General features: G+C 40.4%; 1 protein-coding gene across 2 annotated transcripts in view; it reads left to right on the top strand.

Annotated features, from left to right (window-relative positions):
* ATP8A2 (ATPase phospholipid transporting 8A2) overlaps positions 1–18,508 on the top strand; it is a 576,493-nt gene that overhangs the window by 311,638 nt on the left and 246,347 nt on the right. For both annotated transcript variants that reach the window (XM_075265950.1, XM_075265949.1), the window contains 2 exons: positions 7,190–7,373; positions 11,060–11,170. In XM_075265950.1, coding sequence (XP_075122051.1) covers positions 7,190–7,373; positions 11,060–11,170 — 295 coding nt within the window. The remainder of the gene's footprint in view (positions 1–7,189; positions 7,374–11,059; positions 11,171–18,508) is intronic.

The following is an 18,508-nucleotide window of genomic DNA, read 5'->3' as shown; positions in this document are numbered from 1 at the left end:
GCCCGTCAGTGCCACGTTACACTGACAAGCTTCTCCCTGGAATTCAGCTCTTACAAGAGCTGTTGTGGTTGTCTTCTCCTTCCTATCCTAGCCTGTCCCTGCCTACCCAGAATCTAAGCCCTAGCTAGCTGGACGGAAACCTCCGTCCTCGGTGAATTGCAAGCTCAGAATGACGCGAACCTGGGCGGCGCTGTTCTTTTAAATTAGAGGTCACATGTTTTCGGCAGCCAATGGGTTTTGCCTACTTTTTTCAACGTCACCGGTGTCGTAGTTCCTGTCCCACCTACCCTGCGCTGTTATTGGAGCAAAAAAGGCGCCAGGGAAGGTGGGAGGGGAATCGAGTAATGGCGCACTTTACCACGCGGTGTTCGATTCGATTCGAACATGCCGAACAGCCTAATATCCGATCGAACATGAGTTCGATAGAACACTGTTCGCTCATCTCTAGTGGGGGCTAGAGAAAAAAAATCCAACTATGCCAGAATCAGTGGAGCGACATCTATTGAAGGATGCAAAGACTTGGAGTTGGTTAAAGGTCCTTTTTCACTACCTCTCCATTGGATAATCCTCAATCCTAGCCTTAGATTGAACAGATCAACAGAAGATTAACCCCTTTGTCTCTGCAGGAATTTTAAAAGACTGTTTCAAGAAGATGCAGAAAATCCTTCAGACTAGCAAGCAAGGGATCTCTTGTTTACTTTTATCATTCCTTCCTAGGTACACACGTGGACAAAATTGTTGGTACCCCTCGTTTAATGAAAGAAATACCCACAATGGTCACAGAATAAACTGCTCCATTTGTCTCGGGTTCCAGGCGGCATGTTTCAGCTCCTTCCAAAGATGCTCAATAGGATTTAGGTCAGGGCTCATAGAAGGCCACTGCAGAATAGTTCAATGTTTTCCACCCATTCTTGGGTGTTTTTAGCTGTGTGTTTTGGGGTCATTATCCTGTTGCAATACCCATGTCCTGCGACTGAGACCAAGCTTTCTGACACTGGGCAGCACAGTTCTCTCTAGAATCACTTGATAGTCTTGAGATTTCATTGTACCCTGAACAGATTCAAGACACCCTGTGCCAGATGCAGAAAAGCAGCCCCAGAACATAGCAGAGCCTCCTCCATGTTTCACAGTAGGGACAGTGTTCTTTTGAAGATATGCTTCATTTTTCCATCTGTGAACATAGAGCTGATGTGCCTTGATTTTTGTCGCATCTGTCCATAGGACACTGTCCCAGAAGCTTTGTGGCTTGTCAACCATTTTTATTCATTATTACTTTTCAGATTCAAGTTATTTCTGTCACCATTGTGGGTTTGTCTTTCATTATACGAGGGGTACCAACAATTGTGTCCATGTGTGTATATCGTTCTATTAAAATGTGAAAATCTACTTCATGTAAAGATCAGTATATATGGCGGCTGCGTCCCTTTCTGTTTTAGGACTCTATTGTGCGGTAGTATAAAGGTTTACATGTATTACATAGGCTATTACTGATGTTGTCCAGTATAACATTGTCCCAGGACGCAGGTTAGTAACTTACAGGAGAATGTGCCTTAGATTAACCTCTGTCTATATGTCACATTTGGTAGAGATCTATTTGTCTGGAGTTCAGTTTGCTTCTTTTTATTATAGTAGTGAATGTTACATGTGAATATAAAGCTTCACGTTGTATAAACATTTCAAAGGCTTCAGGCACGTTTTGGAAAGAAATAAAACCAATATTTTTGCTGCAAGGCACAATTAAAACAAGCCTTTTGCTAAGTACAGATTCCAGACCAGATTTCCTAAACACAATGGCACGTGCGCTCACACCGCTCAAGATGTCTACAGAGGATCTATGGCTTTCACAGGCGATCAGTGCGTGAGTGAGAAAAACATAGGAGGGACGTTTGTAAGGTTTAGAAAGACGAAAGATGCAAATATATAGTAGGTTTATACTGTAGACGTAATCATTCAATACAGTGGGAGGAAAACTAAAGCGTTGTCCGGCTCCAAATCAACTTGTCATACTTATACTGATGACTTAGCCTGTGGATAGGTCATTGTTATGGAAATCGATTTGGGGCTGGACAACCCATTTAAGAGAGGTGGCATACGCACATGTTAGAAGGCACATACTTAGAGTACTAGCCAATGGAAAGTTCTCCAGTGTAGGGCATAAGACCCTTATAACAAGTCCATAAAGGGGTGATCCTGAAATAGACATCTCTGATTGCTCATTTCTAAGACTTGGACAGCACCTCCCCCCAATTACTAGAATTGGGGTCCAAGCCCCCTTTTTCCTCAGGGCATGACCACAATAAAGAAGGATTTGAAGTAGTAGCATGTGCACTACTACTCTATTCAAAGTCTACAGAAGTGATGGCTGAATACACTGTGATACAGAAGGTGCTCAGGTTTCTAAAGGAGTATATACTTGGACAATTATATACAGACTTGTAGTAGGCGCCCCCTGCTGCCGATCCCCGATGCCTCTCCACTGCATTATTAAAGTAATATAAATACATAAAATTCCATAACCTGACATTGGGTTCCAACATTATTTTTCACTTCTCATTAATGAGACTGTAGTAGTAGAAGATAGTATTAGTACATGTTAATGGATATTAATATTTTCATGTACAGTATTGTGTAAGGGCTTTCTTTTATCAGGGATGTGAATTAAACTTTTATATATATATATATATATATATATATATATATATATATATATATATACCTGTGTATAAATCTGTGTCTGATCGCTTATACAATACCGCAATACATACAAAGGCATAACTTGAAACTTCTGGTCCCAGTGCAATATATGTAATGGCCCCCTGCTTAGCTTGTGCTAGTTTTGGGTGCCCTTAGACTCCAGGGCCCAGTATTGATTGTTACCTCTGATTGTTATAGTTATGCCCCTGAATACAACTGTATTGCAGGATACTATAAAATCCTTTCACTTCTATTACACATTTTATATGGCAATTATGACAGGCCTGGGAGTCTGCAATAGGCTTCTAACTGGTACGGCAAATGATCTCTGCCCCCTTCAGGGGGCAGCTATCAGGATGTGGGGGCAACTATGTGGGCCCAGCTCCTGAGCCCTCTCCATGACATAATAGTACATTATATGTCATCAATATTGACTCGTGAAGACAACTCCAGTCCATATGACCCTGTGGAAACATCATAAAGGGGAATCCACCAATGAGGGGTCCCCCTCTGTGAACCAAAGGAAATAGTTTATCAATGGTCCTCATGTAATGGACTGCAACTGTGAGGACTATAAAGTACTATATTCTAGAAAAATCTGAAATACAGTGAAATGAACAACTACAACACCCTTATTACTGGAGGTTTCCTTTACTGAAGTGCATAGAGTACACCCTGGGGTTAGGTGGGTGACATTCATATGAACCTGCAATTGTGCGCATTCGATGGCTAGAGACGTTGTCATCTGGCTGACCCAGTCTATACGCCTCAACGTGTTTCAAGTCCAAGACTTTTATTTGTATAGAAAACCTTTGCCAAAGCGAGAGAATGCATTTCCATATGTAGCCATAAACACCAATACAACATCCATAATTGGTACCCAAAGGCTTTGCAATACAAAATGAAGATGGATTTTATCACATTTTTCCAAAAGTAAATAAAAGTTTGTTCCCAAAAGACTTCCTTTAAGAGAGTCCAACAATACATCTGGCCATCTAATTACCATGTTATTAAAAAGAGCGGAGGAAGGCGTTCACACCATTCTCCTCTCATGGTCCTACTAGCATTTCAGGTGTGAAGCGTTTCCATTCCAAGCCATGTAACCGTAACCACACAATGGTAGAGGCCAACATCTGAGCGGTGACCGGCAATGACTGGATTGCAACTACTCTATCAAAAGCCGTCTGAAACAAATTGACTAGGCTGGAGGAATAATAACCTTGGTGCCTCTGGAAGTGGAAATGTCATCTTGCAGATTTTTGTTATTTCAGAAGTCATCTGGAACACATTTCAGGAGCGCTGTCTTGGCACACCTGGGGCTAAGCCTGGCCTTTCTTGGCAAATAAGTCTATAACAAGGTATTTATCAATAGAAAATGATAGTCAAACCAGATATGCGCACAATAGCGGCTAAGTGTTACAGAGCAGGAAGGCCGATGTGTTACGTTATTATCCTTAATGAACTGTGGAGAGCTTGATCTGTACTTATACTGGAACACAAAGATGAACTCAGTCTGGAGGAAGGGACCATAAATCGTCTTCCTATAAGGGACTTTATAGCTCCGGTTTCATTGCATGTCTTTTTTGCACCTTGTTCAACTTTTAAGGGTGACTGTTTCCTGTAGGCTGTGGATGAAAACGGCTTCTTCCCAGGAGTAAGAACCATTTGTCCAATGTATACATGTATATGTATACATAGTGTATGGATAATAATATGGACACCACTGGTCATGGGGGATCCAATTTGTATGGGTGGTAGAGTATGAGATATATTGTCTCTTCAATGTAATGTTATAGAAAGTATTTCCCAAGATTAATGTTGTGTCTATCAGAATCTAAATTGTGGATCTGCTAAAATGACCAGATCCAGAAAAGACAACCTTTAGTCTGTAATAGAAGGTGGACACAAGTGAAGACGATATTGGTGGACCTTCAAGTAATAAAGATGGTCATAGGTCATATCTGACATGTAGGAGTCTCAAAAGAGCTTTACTTTGATATGAATGTATTATTGAATATGAACTCAACAATCCACATGGTGGAAAATTCCAATATACTTTCTATAGGTTAGACTGGGATTTTATACCATATGGATTGTTGCCATGTTTCTAATAACCTCCTAGTTTATGTAGTTATTCACATTTTATTAGATTTATTGCAAGGGCTGATACCTATGTGCAGCTATGTCTGATACTGTGGTCCAGTCTCATATTCTTGTTGCTTCCATAGGGTTACTGAGGTCAGACCATTATCTACTCCAAAGATAGGCCAACAATGTACTAGAAAACCCTTGAAAAGATAGAGCTGCTCTTTTTTTTGTGGCAATATCTCTTTTGCCAGTGTGCAAACACTATACTCTGTTTTCAAAGCCAGGCTACCACTATGGCCTAAAATCTAGGGTTTTATAAAGGGCTGTGAAGTTGGGGCGAATTTTGGGTGTAGTTGGAGCTGGAGAAAAGTTACCGATTCTGACTTTGGCTTCATAATAAATGAACTGTTTTTAATGACATTATATATTAATATTGTAGAAGTACATATGTATTTTCATATCAATATAATCACTAGATTTTTAATGAATTAGAGAAAACTTACTGCTTCTGACTGACCAAGGATGTCAACCAGTTATGAAGAAGTCGTTGGTTTGGCACAGCCCTGGTTTTATAAAACTGCTTTGGCCTGTACATTGTTTTAATTGAATAAGCGTGTGACATATCCTACTGACATGTTAGAAGTTTTGTTCGGTAGGGAGTCAGGTGCTGAGACCCCCACCAATCACTATAGTAAAAGAGCTAAAGCACTCCACGTTCGTGGACAGTCTCGTAAATGTCTTTAGTTGCCACCAACGGTCTCATACAAGTCGTTAGTTGTCACCAAGAGCTGACCAAGGCCGAAGTAGCACAACGCTTGGCAACACTTCTGTCCATTTCATTCAATAATCAGTGGAGTCTCATCTGGTCCCCCAATTTTTCAAAACTTTTGACCTGTCGCAATTTTGTTGTTGCTCTTCCATTCTAGAGTATACCAGTCATCCTTAGTTACAGAAGTTCTTCAATATATAAAGAATAGAGATGAGCGAACAGTAAAATGTTCGAGGTTCGATATTCGTTTCGAGTAGCCCCTCAATATTCGACTACTCGAATCCTATTATACTCTATGGGGGGAAAATGCTCGTTTCAGGGGTAGGCAGCATTTGATTAAATTATACTTACCAAGTCCACGAGTGAGGGTCGGGCTGGATCCTCCGAGCAGTCTTCTCCGTGCAGCGTCCCTGCAGCATCTTCCGGCTCTGAATTCACTCTGCCAGGCATTGGGGCTGGGCAGAGCCGACTGCGCATGCCCGCAGTACAAGCGGACATGCACAGTCGGCTCTGCCCAGGCCCGATGCCTGGCAGAGTGAATTCAGAGCCGGAAGACGCCGCGGGGACGCTGCACGGAGAAGACTTCTAAAGGTAGGAGAAGAACCAGCGTTGATTGGCCGACTGTATAGCATTAGGCCAATCAATGCTGGTTCTGCATCAAACTTTTCCATGTGAATAGCGAGTGGTACTCGATCGAATACTACTCGCTCATCTCTAATAAAGAACCACACTACCACACTAATATTTCTTAGTGGTGTCAAGTAGTGGAGAACTCCCCATTTTCTGGATTACAAAGAAGGCATAGCCTGGGGCACTTGACCACCCATTCTCCATTAATGCAACAGTGGAAGAGAAAGTAATAGACCACTTATATCCAATCTGCTACATTTACTTTATCAGTGAAGGCATTTTCCTGCTCCATGTTGGCCATTTGGTAATTCAATCTAGAAGTGGTGAACGCTTGACTTTGCATGCAAGCCTCTCTTTTCGAAGTCTAAGGAAGTTGCATACTTAGACTTTGATGGAGAGGGTCAAGTTCCTGTTCCCTATGTGGCTTCAGTAGGGGGTCAGGCAAGGTTTAGGTCCCAGAGGGTAAGAGCCTCCAAAATTCCAGCCCTGCCTCTCCCTATTTAAATAAACACGAATACTTTCAATACCTATTCAAGCATATTTACGGTGGAGTTGGAGTGATTCTCATGGTTCCAGTTCCATACTTTTCATTTGTGAAAATTTTTTGTCCATGTTATCCCCTTTATTGTATATTTCATGCATTAAACATCTGATTTTGGTGGAATATTCTGCAGAGTTTGTGGCTGCTGTGTCAGGGTTCTGAGATAGTATCTCACACTGGATGGAGTTAGTTTTGGAAGTTTCTTGCATTATAACACAGTATGGAATGCTTATTATAGGGAAAGTGTTAGCGAGGGAAACCTCATGGAATAGAAAAATGTCATGGAGGAGCTTTTATAAACATATTGTTTGACATCTGCAATATGTATTAAGTATGGAACTGGAGCATATTCTAAGAAGTGCAGGTTGGGTTGGTCTAAATCTGGTTTACAGCTGTCATGTTAGAAAGACATGTATAATTTGTAACTTCACAGTAGCTGACTGACATATTTGCTTCTTGTTTTTCAGAGTGTCTCCGCTGCAGAAATCTGAAATTGTAGACATGGTAAAGAAACATGTAAATGCCATCACACTGGCAATTGGAGATGGTGCCAACGACGTAGGAATGATCCAGACCGCACACGTCGGAGTTGGGATCAGTGGGAACGAGGGCATGCAGGCAACCAACTCCTCCGATTACTCCATAGCTCAGGTCAGGAGCTGAAATGAGCAGCTGTTGTAGACTGTTGACAGAGGTATCAGATGCATGTATCACAAAGCAGCCCCTGAATCTAACACAAATCATGTGGGGATATCATCTTTGCCGTCACCAAAACCCCAAAGCCAGCACCTTGGATGCCCTTGTGGAGCTTTCAATTTTTTGTAATCTGGTTTTGGAACATTGTCTCGTAATGTTGGGAAGGGATTACATTTCAGCTATCAAATGTGAGGCTCGAAGAAGCAGGGGAGAGGCGCCACTCAGGACGCTTTTGTCTAAACACCCTTCCTAAATATGATGTATAGCCCTTCTGGACAATGTTCTGTAGTTTTGTTATAACGATTTATGACTCCTGAAGTTCATGGAAGGTCAAGGCAGTTCTTTTTTTCCCAAAAATATTATCTACTTTTCCGCCACACCCAGGCCACGGTAGGCCAACTGTGATTGTATCATTTTTACTAAACTATCAATCTTATCAGCATTTTGTGGTGTCAAGATATCTTAAAATGGGCATAAACTCAAGGTGCCCCATAACTGGATAGATATTAGATTTTAGTAGTAGATCTGCCAGCCATCCTTCTCTCCATCTCCTATTTGTAAAAGTAAGATTGGAATTATTCTGTCCCGCTATTTGTTTCCCCTGGAAATATTTTGTTCCCTCCTTCCCTCTATAGCAGTAACTTGGAAGCTCGGCCACTTGGGAATTGGGTAACACAGCTGTTAGTTGAACAACTGCCTGGCTGACCACTATAGGTAGCTTAAAGGGAATGTATCATTAAAAAATGACCTGTTGTTTAAGTTGTTTTTTTTTTATTGTTAAATATATATATATTTTTAAATATTTTTGGTGATTTTTTTTTTTAAAAATTTTACATCACATTTTTTCTTAAACCTATAAATTGTTCATTTTTCTGGCCTCGGAGCCCTCAATAGGCTGACATTTCCTGTTCTGTAGAGATCACTTTTCAGTAGTCATGTCATTATCATCATGAGCAGTATTACAATCCTTCTCCTATACAATCACATCGGCACAAATCATAGAGCATGCCCACAACATTCTCTCCAAGAAGACAATAGGAATTTATTATTCCTTGTGCAACATTTTCCTGTTTTGAGCCACACATGCCACTTTCATAAATGGGAATTCAGCTTGTGTGGTAGGGTAGGTGAGTTGTGGTGTGTAATTCCCGTTGACAGTTTTCTATAGGGTTGGTTTTTCCTAGTTATGCCCCTGTCTGTGGATGTCATGCTTTTGATGCATGCCCAGTAGAATACACATCAGCGAGAGTGTGTGCATGATGTTAAGGATGCTGCCCTCTAGAGGGCGGCATACAGAGTGCACTGTTCTCCTAATTACATCCTGGAGAATGGATTTGCATATTTTTTACCCAGTAGAATACAGTACAGCTTCTGCTGTAACCTCAGTGAAAGAAGCAGGGATATGATTTAAGCTGAACATAGGGTATCCTCTATGTTCCACAGAGAAAGTATAGCATTTAGGCACTTATGCTAGAATGATATGTACAGACCTATACATTTTGAACACCCGGGAAGGAGAAGGTGGGGGGAGGGGGTTCAGCTATTTTGAGCAGATTGCCATTTGTATTGGTGGAATAACCCCTTTAAGAACGCCATGATATTAAAAGGTGTATAGTTATTTTAAGATGCATTGATTTTCTCCGTAGCTATATATAAAGGGAGATTTTCATTCTACGGGTTAGGGGTTAACTGACTGAGCACATATGGTAGTGTGTTATAAATGTTTCAGTAACCAAGATCTGTAGCTCCATGCATCAGATCAATGTATGTATATCTCATCCCTACAGCAACTGTTCAAGTCTATTGATCCATGACCCTATAAATTACATTTCCCTTTAAGACTGGGTTTACACTTAGTAATATTTACGCTGACTTAATGTTTTTTATTGAAAGCTGCAGTTTGTAGATAGTTCAAGGACTGGATGCATCAGATAGAAGTTCTGACCTAGTCATCAGTTTTGCTTGTATCTTGTTAAGTGTTTAATATGGAAAACGCCACTATGGGGAATAGAAGGGAATAGCTGGATTGTTTCCACGTTTGCAATTGATGTTTTTGATACTTTTTTATATTTTATATTTGAGGAATCCTTTAGTTTTGTGTGTAAACTTGTGTAACCTAATGATTTATCGGACCCTGTTACAGCCCCGGTCACAGCACATTTGCGTTTGCTGATGCATTCTTTCCAGATGAACTCCCGATCTGTCTCTTATGAAAGCAATGTGTGTATTATAAATTCTCTGCTATCTGCCTGGACTTAGCACCTTCCAGGCTGCATTTCAGAGCCTGCTACTCATCTGTTACATTTTCATTCTGGCCAGAACTTGACTGAGCGAAGTCTATAGGATTATGGCTTCTGGGCCCTAAGGCAGAATCTGTATCACGTACCCTTTATATTAATGGTCAGGAATAGAAAATATGGTACTGTGGGTTAATGAGTCTAATAATGTCGCCCAGATAAGCTTATTGGCTACTGGAGAGGAGTAAACTGATTTGTTCCAAATTTTGGACAATTTTCACATTTGAGCAAATTCGAACATTTGATTTTAGATTTGTACAAACTGACTTAAATGACAGTTGCCATGTGAAAGGCATGGAGGTAGAAAACACATGACCTCAGAGACCAGGCAGACTCACCCAGAATGCCATGTAACAAGGGGACAGCTATTGAGAATGGACTATAGTCACTAAAGTATAAAAAGCCCAGACATAAAGAGAAGGTGGCCATTTTGTGGGTAGAGATTAGAAAGATAGGGTCTCAGACAGTCAGAATAAGATGGATGGATGGATAGGTAGATAGATAGATAGATAGATAGATAGATAGATAGGAGATAGAAAGATAGATAGATAGATAGATAGATAGAATATAGATAGATAGATAGATAGATAGAATATAGATAGATAGATAGATAGATAGATAGATAGATAGATAGGAGATAGAAAGATAGATAGGAGATAGATAGATAGATAGATAGATAGATAGGAGATTTTTTTTTTTTTTTTCTTATGGTAGAGTTGGAAGGGACCTCAAGGGCCATCGGGTCCAACCCCCTGCAAGTGCAGGTTTTCCTAAATCATCTCAGCTATATGTTTATCCAGATTCCGCTTGAAGATTTCCATTGATGGAGCGCCCACCACCTCCCGTGGCAGCCTATTCCACTCTCTCACTACCCTCACTGTCAGAAAGTTTTTCCTAATGTCTAATCTGTATCTCTTTCCCTTTAGTTTCATCCCATTGCTTCTTGTACTTCCTTGTGCTAATGAGAATAGGGTAGATAGATAGATAGATAGATAGATAGGAGATAGATAGAAAGATAGATAGAAAGATAGATAGATAGATAGATAGATAGATAGATAGATAGATAGTAATATATAATAATTTGTTCAGCTTCTCCTGCTCTATAACATGCTGCCTGCAGATCACATTGAATTTTCAATGTAATGGATTCCTTTTTTCATTGTTTTTTGTTGTGTTTTTTTTATTTTATTTAATGTGTTGAATATCAAGATAAACTTTGTTATATCTGTATATGTCTATATACTTTATTTGTAACCACCTCTGGGTCAAAAAAAATATAAATATGTATAAATATATAAAGCTAGTACCATCCCAGCTAATATCTCATTATGTTCTTCTCCATAGTTTTCTTACTTGGAGAAACTTCTCCTGGTCCATGGAGCCTGGAGTTACAATCGAGTAACCAAATGCATCCTCTACTGTTTCTACAAGAATGTGGTCCTGTACATCATTGAGGTAAGATTAATGGCAAACTAAACCAGAACATCAAGCCAGCATGTTCAGTATTGTCTACGAGGCTGCAGAGGACGTCCGCTGCTTGGCCTTAACTTAAGCCAAGTATAACAGAGCAGAATGACACAGACATTTATCAGGTGGCGAGGTTCCCTTAACATCATTTGCACAAATCCCTCAAAAAATGGCTGCGTACCGCGCTCACAAACCCTCCCGAATGATACGCTCCAAGCACAGACTCCATTAAGTGCTCAGAGACAGCTGACACAATATTGTACAGGCACATGGTTAGTCCTGGCCGTACATCTTCCCAGATCTTCAGATTTCAACTTCAAACACAAGCTTACATATCTCTATCTTGGCTGGCATAGGGTTTATTATTCGGCAAACAAATCCATATATAATTCCCAGGCTAGACCTTACAGCTACTAAATGCAACTGGAAAAAAATGTCTTCTGCTTTGATATGTATATGATGGATGAAATGATACTGGCGACCTTCAGTGTCTGGAGGGGTCAGAAGAAGGCAGTGTTCTCCTCTGCGCTGGTCAGTAATGGTGTTTGCGGCACACCCTGAAATCTGAATCATGTTACAAAAGGCGGACAGTGTCAAGAAATGTAGATGTGCTTTACTTGGGTGCTAAGGAACTTTAAAAGGATTATCAAGGATTAGGAAAATATGGCTGGACGATTTATCCTAAAGCTGGAGTGGGGTATTGTTTCTCACCCCCAATTTTGTCTTGCCTGGAATGACAAACAAAACCCATGGAAATCTCCTATTTAAATAAAAGAAGCGGCACCAATTCCCTAGAACCATCGCCTTCAGTGGATAGGGATGCAGTATGAAAAAACCATTTGGGGCTGGAAAACCCCACGGGCTGTAATCGCAGTGATAAAGCGCTGCAGGAAGAACCACTGTGTGATCGCATTGCAGTTCTTTCCGCAGCGCTTTGAAGAGAAAGTTCACAGAGTTTTCCTCCGCGGACTTTCTCTTAACATTATATCTACGGGAAAGCCGCCGGCGTTTCCGTAGATATAATTGACATGCTGCAATTTGCAAAGCCGCAACAGCTTTGCAAAGCACAGCGTCTCCGCGCTGCGATTTCTTCTACAAAGTGGGCATGGGATTCACATGACTCCCATCCACTTTACCTGCATTGTATAACGCCACGATTTTTCGTGTGGCGTTTAAGTCCCGGCCTTAAGTCCCATTTCTTGACTAAGCCCCTCAGTTGTCTCCTGTATTTCCTCCATACTTGTATCTTTCAACTCTAAATTTAACGTTCCTTTAGTCTAGACAGACATCAGTCTGAATATATGAATAGCTGCTATTATTTATAACAGGTTACTATGTATGTTGTTAGAAATATGTATCATTGTGACATATGATACAATTGGAACACTAGACAATGCATTATTTCATGTTGCCATTCATGGATGGGGTCTTCCTGTGGCTGGCCCCCCATTATTATCTACAACAGGTGAAATATTGTCTCCTGCTCTACCAAACTCAGTTTGACCATGCATTGCATGGGTGATCCGATCATTTGGCCACCATGTAATACTACATTCCTCCTGCAGTGGCCGCTATAGCAGAAATGAGCGGGAGCATAGAGCTTCTCCTAGTGATACCAGCTATTTGTAGAGCATTGAACTGCCAAGTCCACACGGACTCATTGACTGCTTGGGGGGATTTAGTGTAGAAAGGTGTTATTTATACATAAATCTCAGCGCGTGTTATCCAGAGTTTTTACTTTTAGTCCATTATAGGTGTGGCTGTAAAATGCTTAAAAATGCTTTTTGATTTCTATAAAAATATTTTTAACTTCAGGTTAATTTTGCAGAAAGGCAAAGTAGGCGCAGCTGAGCGCAGCGCACGGCTCATGGGGTCTAATAATAATACATAGCTCAGCAGATGTCTTATAACAGGAAGAGCAACACTTCCAGGCCTAGGAGCAAGTCCGTACTTCTGCTGAATTTCTCGTACAAAAATAAACCCACTGCAACTTTTTTCTTTTCACATGTGCACCTTGTTTACACGTGATTCCTATCAATACCCTCAAAATGTGTAGTGCTCATGTAGCATGGATGAATTGCTAAACCGCCTGTGATTATTTGGGCTTTTTAATATGTGGGTATATGTGATCGTCGAGATAGTTGTACTTGACTTTTTGCAGGTTTCAGCATGTGACGTGATACGTTGTATTTTAGCAAATGTGCTGAAAATTTACCTAAATTTAATTTCCTGTCAAGAAAAGCTGATCAATTCGACTGCACCATTTTTATTTATGTAATTTAGGCTGAGGCCCCACGTTGCGGAAACACAGCTTCTTTTGTTGCAGATTTTGCTGCGTTTTTTTAAGCCAAACCTAGGAATGGGGAATATATAGGAAGATCTTATACTTCTACTTTCTGCTCAACCCACTTTTGACTTTGGCTCAAAAAAAACCACAACAAAATCTGCATAAAAAAAAGCTGCATTTCCTCAACGTGGGGCCTCAGCCTTAGAGAGGGCCTTTCATATCCTCAGAGATCATGGTATTATTTATCGCTAGAAATCTGGCAGTACACTGAATTCAGAGATACAAGTATACTAAGTGTGTAAAGAAGAATACTAGAGATGAGTGAATAGTATTCGAAACTCTAGCGGCCGGCACTTAACCCCTTGGTGTTCGGCTGCTTCCATTCATTCCTATGGGAGCGAGGTATTCGAAACTAGAGTTTTGAATACTATTCGCTCATCTCTAAAGAATACAGTTGAAGGTTAAACTGAGAAAATCCTCTGATAGACAACAGTTGAGCCTGTGGCTCATTGTTAATATTTAGAGATGAGCGAACACTGTTCGGATCAGCTGATCCGAACAGCACGCACCCATAGAAATGAATGGAAGCACCTGTGACGCTGACTTTGCCGGTGGCCGGCCGGCGTCACAGGTGATTCCATTCATTTCTATGGGTGCGTGCTGTTCGGATCAGCTGATCCGAACAGTGTTCGCTCATCTCTATTAATGTTCTTACCTCCATTGCAGTAGAGGTAATGGTAAGGAGAGATCATTCTTCAATGTAGGAACAAGTCTCAGAATTGTTTATGTAAGGAGTCTTCTCAGGCTAAGGCCCCACAGGATGACCCGCAACTATAAAGCATTACAGGAAAAACCATGGCAGGAACGCATTGCGGTTCTTCCCACAGCACTTTAAACAGAAAGTTTGTGGAGTTTTCCTCCGTGGACTTTCTGTTACAATTATATCTATGGGGAAGCCATGAGCTGCTGCGATTTCCAAAATCGCACTGGTTTTGGAAATCGCAGCGTGTCCGTGCTGCAGATTTTACCGCAAAGTGGGCATGGAATTCGCAAGAGTTTCAAGGAAAGACTTCTGGACAAACATTCTTTCTAGAATAAAATCTTAAACATGGCCGACTTATATTTAGATGATCATAGTGTGTCATCAGTCGGAGAAAATGATCATTCATAGTTAAATTTTGCCTGATCAACTTGTTCATGGCTCAGATCATCCATTTTGTTTATCTTTAGTCTACTATATACAGTATGGGCAGCCTCAGACCAGGCATAGTTGATGGAAACTTGAGAAACTATTGCGATACTTAAGAGTGAATAGAGATCAATACTTAATGGACTATGAAGGAGCTTACGAGACTATGCACTTTGGTATGCTCTGTTGTCCATATATGTCCATAAAACAGACATATATTCATCCCGCAAGATTTGTGAACTTCTATATCTATTAGCCACACTATGTAAGCAAGCAGAAGCGCCTAATCTTAAATATTTTCTAGATGCGTCTTTCTGGCTTTTTACCAATGTATATACAGCTCTTCACTATGGGAGACTACGTGGACTCATTCAGATCACTGCCAACACATAGGATTGTGAGTAGCATTAGAAAGTCAGAGGGCAGACTATTTTGGGAGAAGGCCAAAGCCTGGAAACACTGAGCTATGACTGGAATTAAGATTTGGAGGTCTTCCATTCCAGCAGAAATACTCAGCAAGTGGATATATATATATATATATATATATATATATATATATATATATATATATATGACAGCAGATGTAAAGAGAGAAAAATCTAGAAAAATACTTATGTTGGGTTTTCTACCGTCTGGCTTTGTGCTTAAGTAAGATTGATGTTTCTTACTCAGTTTAGTCTGAAGGTCTCATGTAAGTCTGCCACGTACCCTGAGTTCTTCATGGACTAAAGAACAATTTTCTTGACTTAATTTTTTTCCCGTATGATGACCATCATGACTGTAGAAAGGTCGCCGTCATCTTTCCATTCACCTAGTGTACGACTATTTTGCGAAAATGAAAAGGAATTGAGATGGGGTACGACTCAGATTCTGCTCTAGCCTTGGGCTTAAATGAATGGGGATAAGCAGCAGCGTTTTTCACACCATGGGGCATGCGACTGAATGAACGTCCTGCGTCAGAATTTGGAGCTGTAGATGGAATCCATCTCAATATCATCATGTGAACTTACTCTTATTAAGCAGGCATCGGTAATCCTCTCAATTTAGTTCTTGATCTGAATACCCATGATATGTCATCACTAAATCTGGACAAACATGTTAGATAGATGCAAGCCAAATGATCGATCATCTGGAGATATTCCCCCGGACCTTCATTTTTTCTAGTCATCTCTGCCAGACATCTCTAGTGGGCAGTTGTTTTTCCTAAGAACAAAAAAAATTGGGCATGTTAAAAGTGAACTGCCCTTTTATTCCACTCAACATCTGCCATTGAAAGGCAATTGAAAGACAATTGAGAGACCGCCATTTTTCATCTAATGTGTATGGCCTTCCTAAGGGTCCTCTTACAGACCTCCAGATAGATTCAGTGACCGTCCACGTTTGATTCAGTGGGTTGTTCTTTTTGATTTTCCAACTTTTTGTTTCCACAGTAGATGTTGTGCTATCAGAATAACTCATTTCACGTAGTCTTTGATGGTACATGGAGGTTATAGAGGGGGATCTGTTACATGTCTATAGAATACAATAGTGGTTTCTGTGACCACCACTGATCTCCAGAGCAAATGATCTGTTATGCTATAGTGAATTAACTCCTTAGATCCTAGTCATAAATTTAATTGACAGGAAATCTGTACTGGAACACACCTTGCAAAATACCATTAATCTGAATGAACTACATCGTGGAAATTCATCTTGCACATATTAAGGTTGGCCACAAAACTGTTTACAGATATGCTCCCACTTTACCTAAAACCCTATGATTGTTTTAAAGAATTTGTCATTGTTTCGTGGTGCTATGGCTAATCTGTACTACTTGGGGATGGCTTTAGACAGAACCAGTCTCCTCCCCCTTGACAATATAGCTCCTTTATATTGACAATATACTTCCTCTGAAGAAGCAGTCTTCTCTGTCATAATTCCATGCCACGGCAGAGGCTTTACTTCTTCCCTGACAAGCAGGACAAAAAGTTATTTCCACAAGCTTTGCTTTGGAGAGAGTGACTGAGCATGTGTGTCCACCAGTACTCAGCTTATTCAGTGGACGCGCACCTTGTTGTACACTTTGACCTGCAGGTGGTGCCATACTATGTAGGTAAATGTCAGACCTCTCCCCTGGATCATATTTAAGCAGCATGTAAATGCAAACATGGTACATTTGGAATTATCATGACGTACTTATCGTTAGTTTTGCTAATTAATTAGAAAATTAGCCATTATTGTGAATGTGTTCATTAACATTAAATGATTGGCGTTAGGTTTCCAGTTCTGGCTGTGTTCAGCATTGTAAATGTTACAATATGTAAAATAGCCTCAGTAAGTATTTCAAGAAGTACAGACTTGGGTGGTCTAGAAAGAATTTACCTCAAGGAATCCCTAATATTGTGGCTGTGCCAGACTGAAGCCCACTACTGGTTTATTTTTCTATTTTTTGCAGAAATACACATTTACGTCCTATGTGTTTTGTTTGAAAGCAGATGTAATACTCCATGCATATTAATGACCCTATCGGTTACAAGAATTACCTTCTTTTTTTCAGGCTAGAGAGGTCAACTTGGTTAATTTATATAAAAGTGGATACTTCAATTGTACATACTAAAAATGCTTTGCTAGGATGTTCATATTCATTCTTTGCTGTGGTATTCATTGGGTTACATACACATGTGAATTCTTGGATGACATTCACCTCCCAAAAATTATCTGAAACTTTTTGTTTTAGACCTGGTTCACATGTGCGTCAGCATGGAGACACCCCCCCCCCCCCCCCGAACGGACTACAGAACGCATTAGCAAGCAGTGTGCAGTGAAAGCACACGGACTCCATAGGCTGTATTGGTTTCCGTGTCCTTTCCGCACGATCTCCATACAGAACATGCAGACAGAAAAGTACTTCATGATCTACTTTCCTGTCTGTATGACTCATACGGAGACCGTGCGGAAAGCACATGGACCCCATTATAGTCTATGGAGTCCGTGTGCTTTCACTGCACACCACTTGACAATGCATTGAGTAGTCCATTCAGGGGGGTCCTCATATGGATGTGAACCAGGCCTCACTACAATATTCTACATCCTAGCAAATATTGTCTGCCACTTTTTTATTTCACTCTATGCTATTACAACATTTCACCTCCCAGCCCCTCATTGGTCGCCCACTCAATTAATGGATAGTTGGGCCGTTCCACAAAGATTGGAGGGTTCAGGTGATTTTGTGTTTACGTGTATAGGTACCTTTAAGGCTGAATTATCACATAACGAAGGAAATTGCCACAAGTGCGATGGGAATCTGTTGCAATTCTGCTCTGGAATCAAATGCAGATTGTGTTGTGGATTGGCAATGAATTTTAACCCTATACATTTAAGGGGTAAAATCTACGGTTAATCTATAGATTTCAAAATTTCTTTTTTCTATTACAAGAGTATTGTTCTGTAATTTGCCACAAATTGAAGTGTGGAATCTGTGCTGCATTTATTGCATCATCATCATTATTATTATTATTATTATTATTATTATTATTATTATTTATTATTATTTTATTTCGCTTATTTATATAGCAAAATCATATTTTGTAGCGCTTTTTAGGAATTGTTAGTCACTGTCCCATATAGGGCCTACAATCAAAATTCCCTATCAGTGTGTCTTTGAACTTTGGGAGGAAACCAAAGTACCTGGAAGAAATCCACACAACGTGGGGAGAACATGCAAACTCCTTGAAGATGTTGTCCTTGGCTGGATTCTAACCCAGGACTCCAGTGCTGCAAGTTTGTGGACTCACATAAATTAGAATAAATAAATTAGAATTAGAATAAATTAGAAAACTGTTCCCAAAACTGTCGCAACCCCCTCGGGAGT

The sequence above is a fragment of the Leptodactylus fuscus genome, chromosome 2 (genome assembly GCF_031893055.1).
Source record: "Leptodactylus fuscus isolate aLepFus1 chromosome 2, aLepFus1.hap2, whole genome shotgun sequence".
In the NCBI taxonomy this organism is placed as follows: domain Eukaryota; kingdom Metazoa; phylum Chordata; class Amphibia; order Anura; family Leptodactylidae; genus Leptodactylus; species Leptodactylus fuscus.
This window is presented reverse-complemented; position numbering and strand designations above follow the sequence as displayed.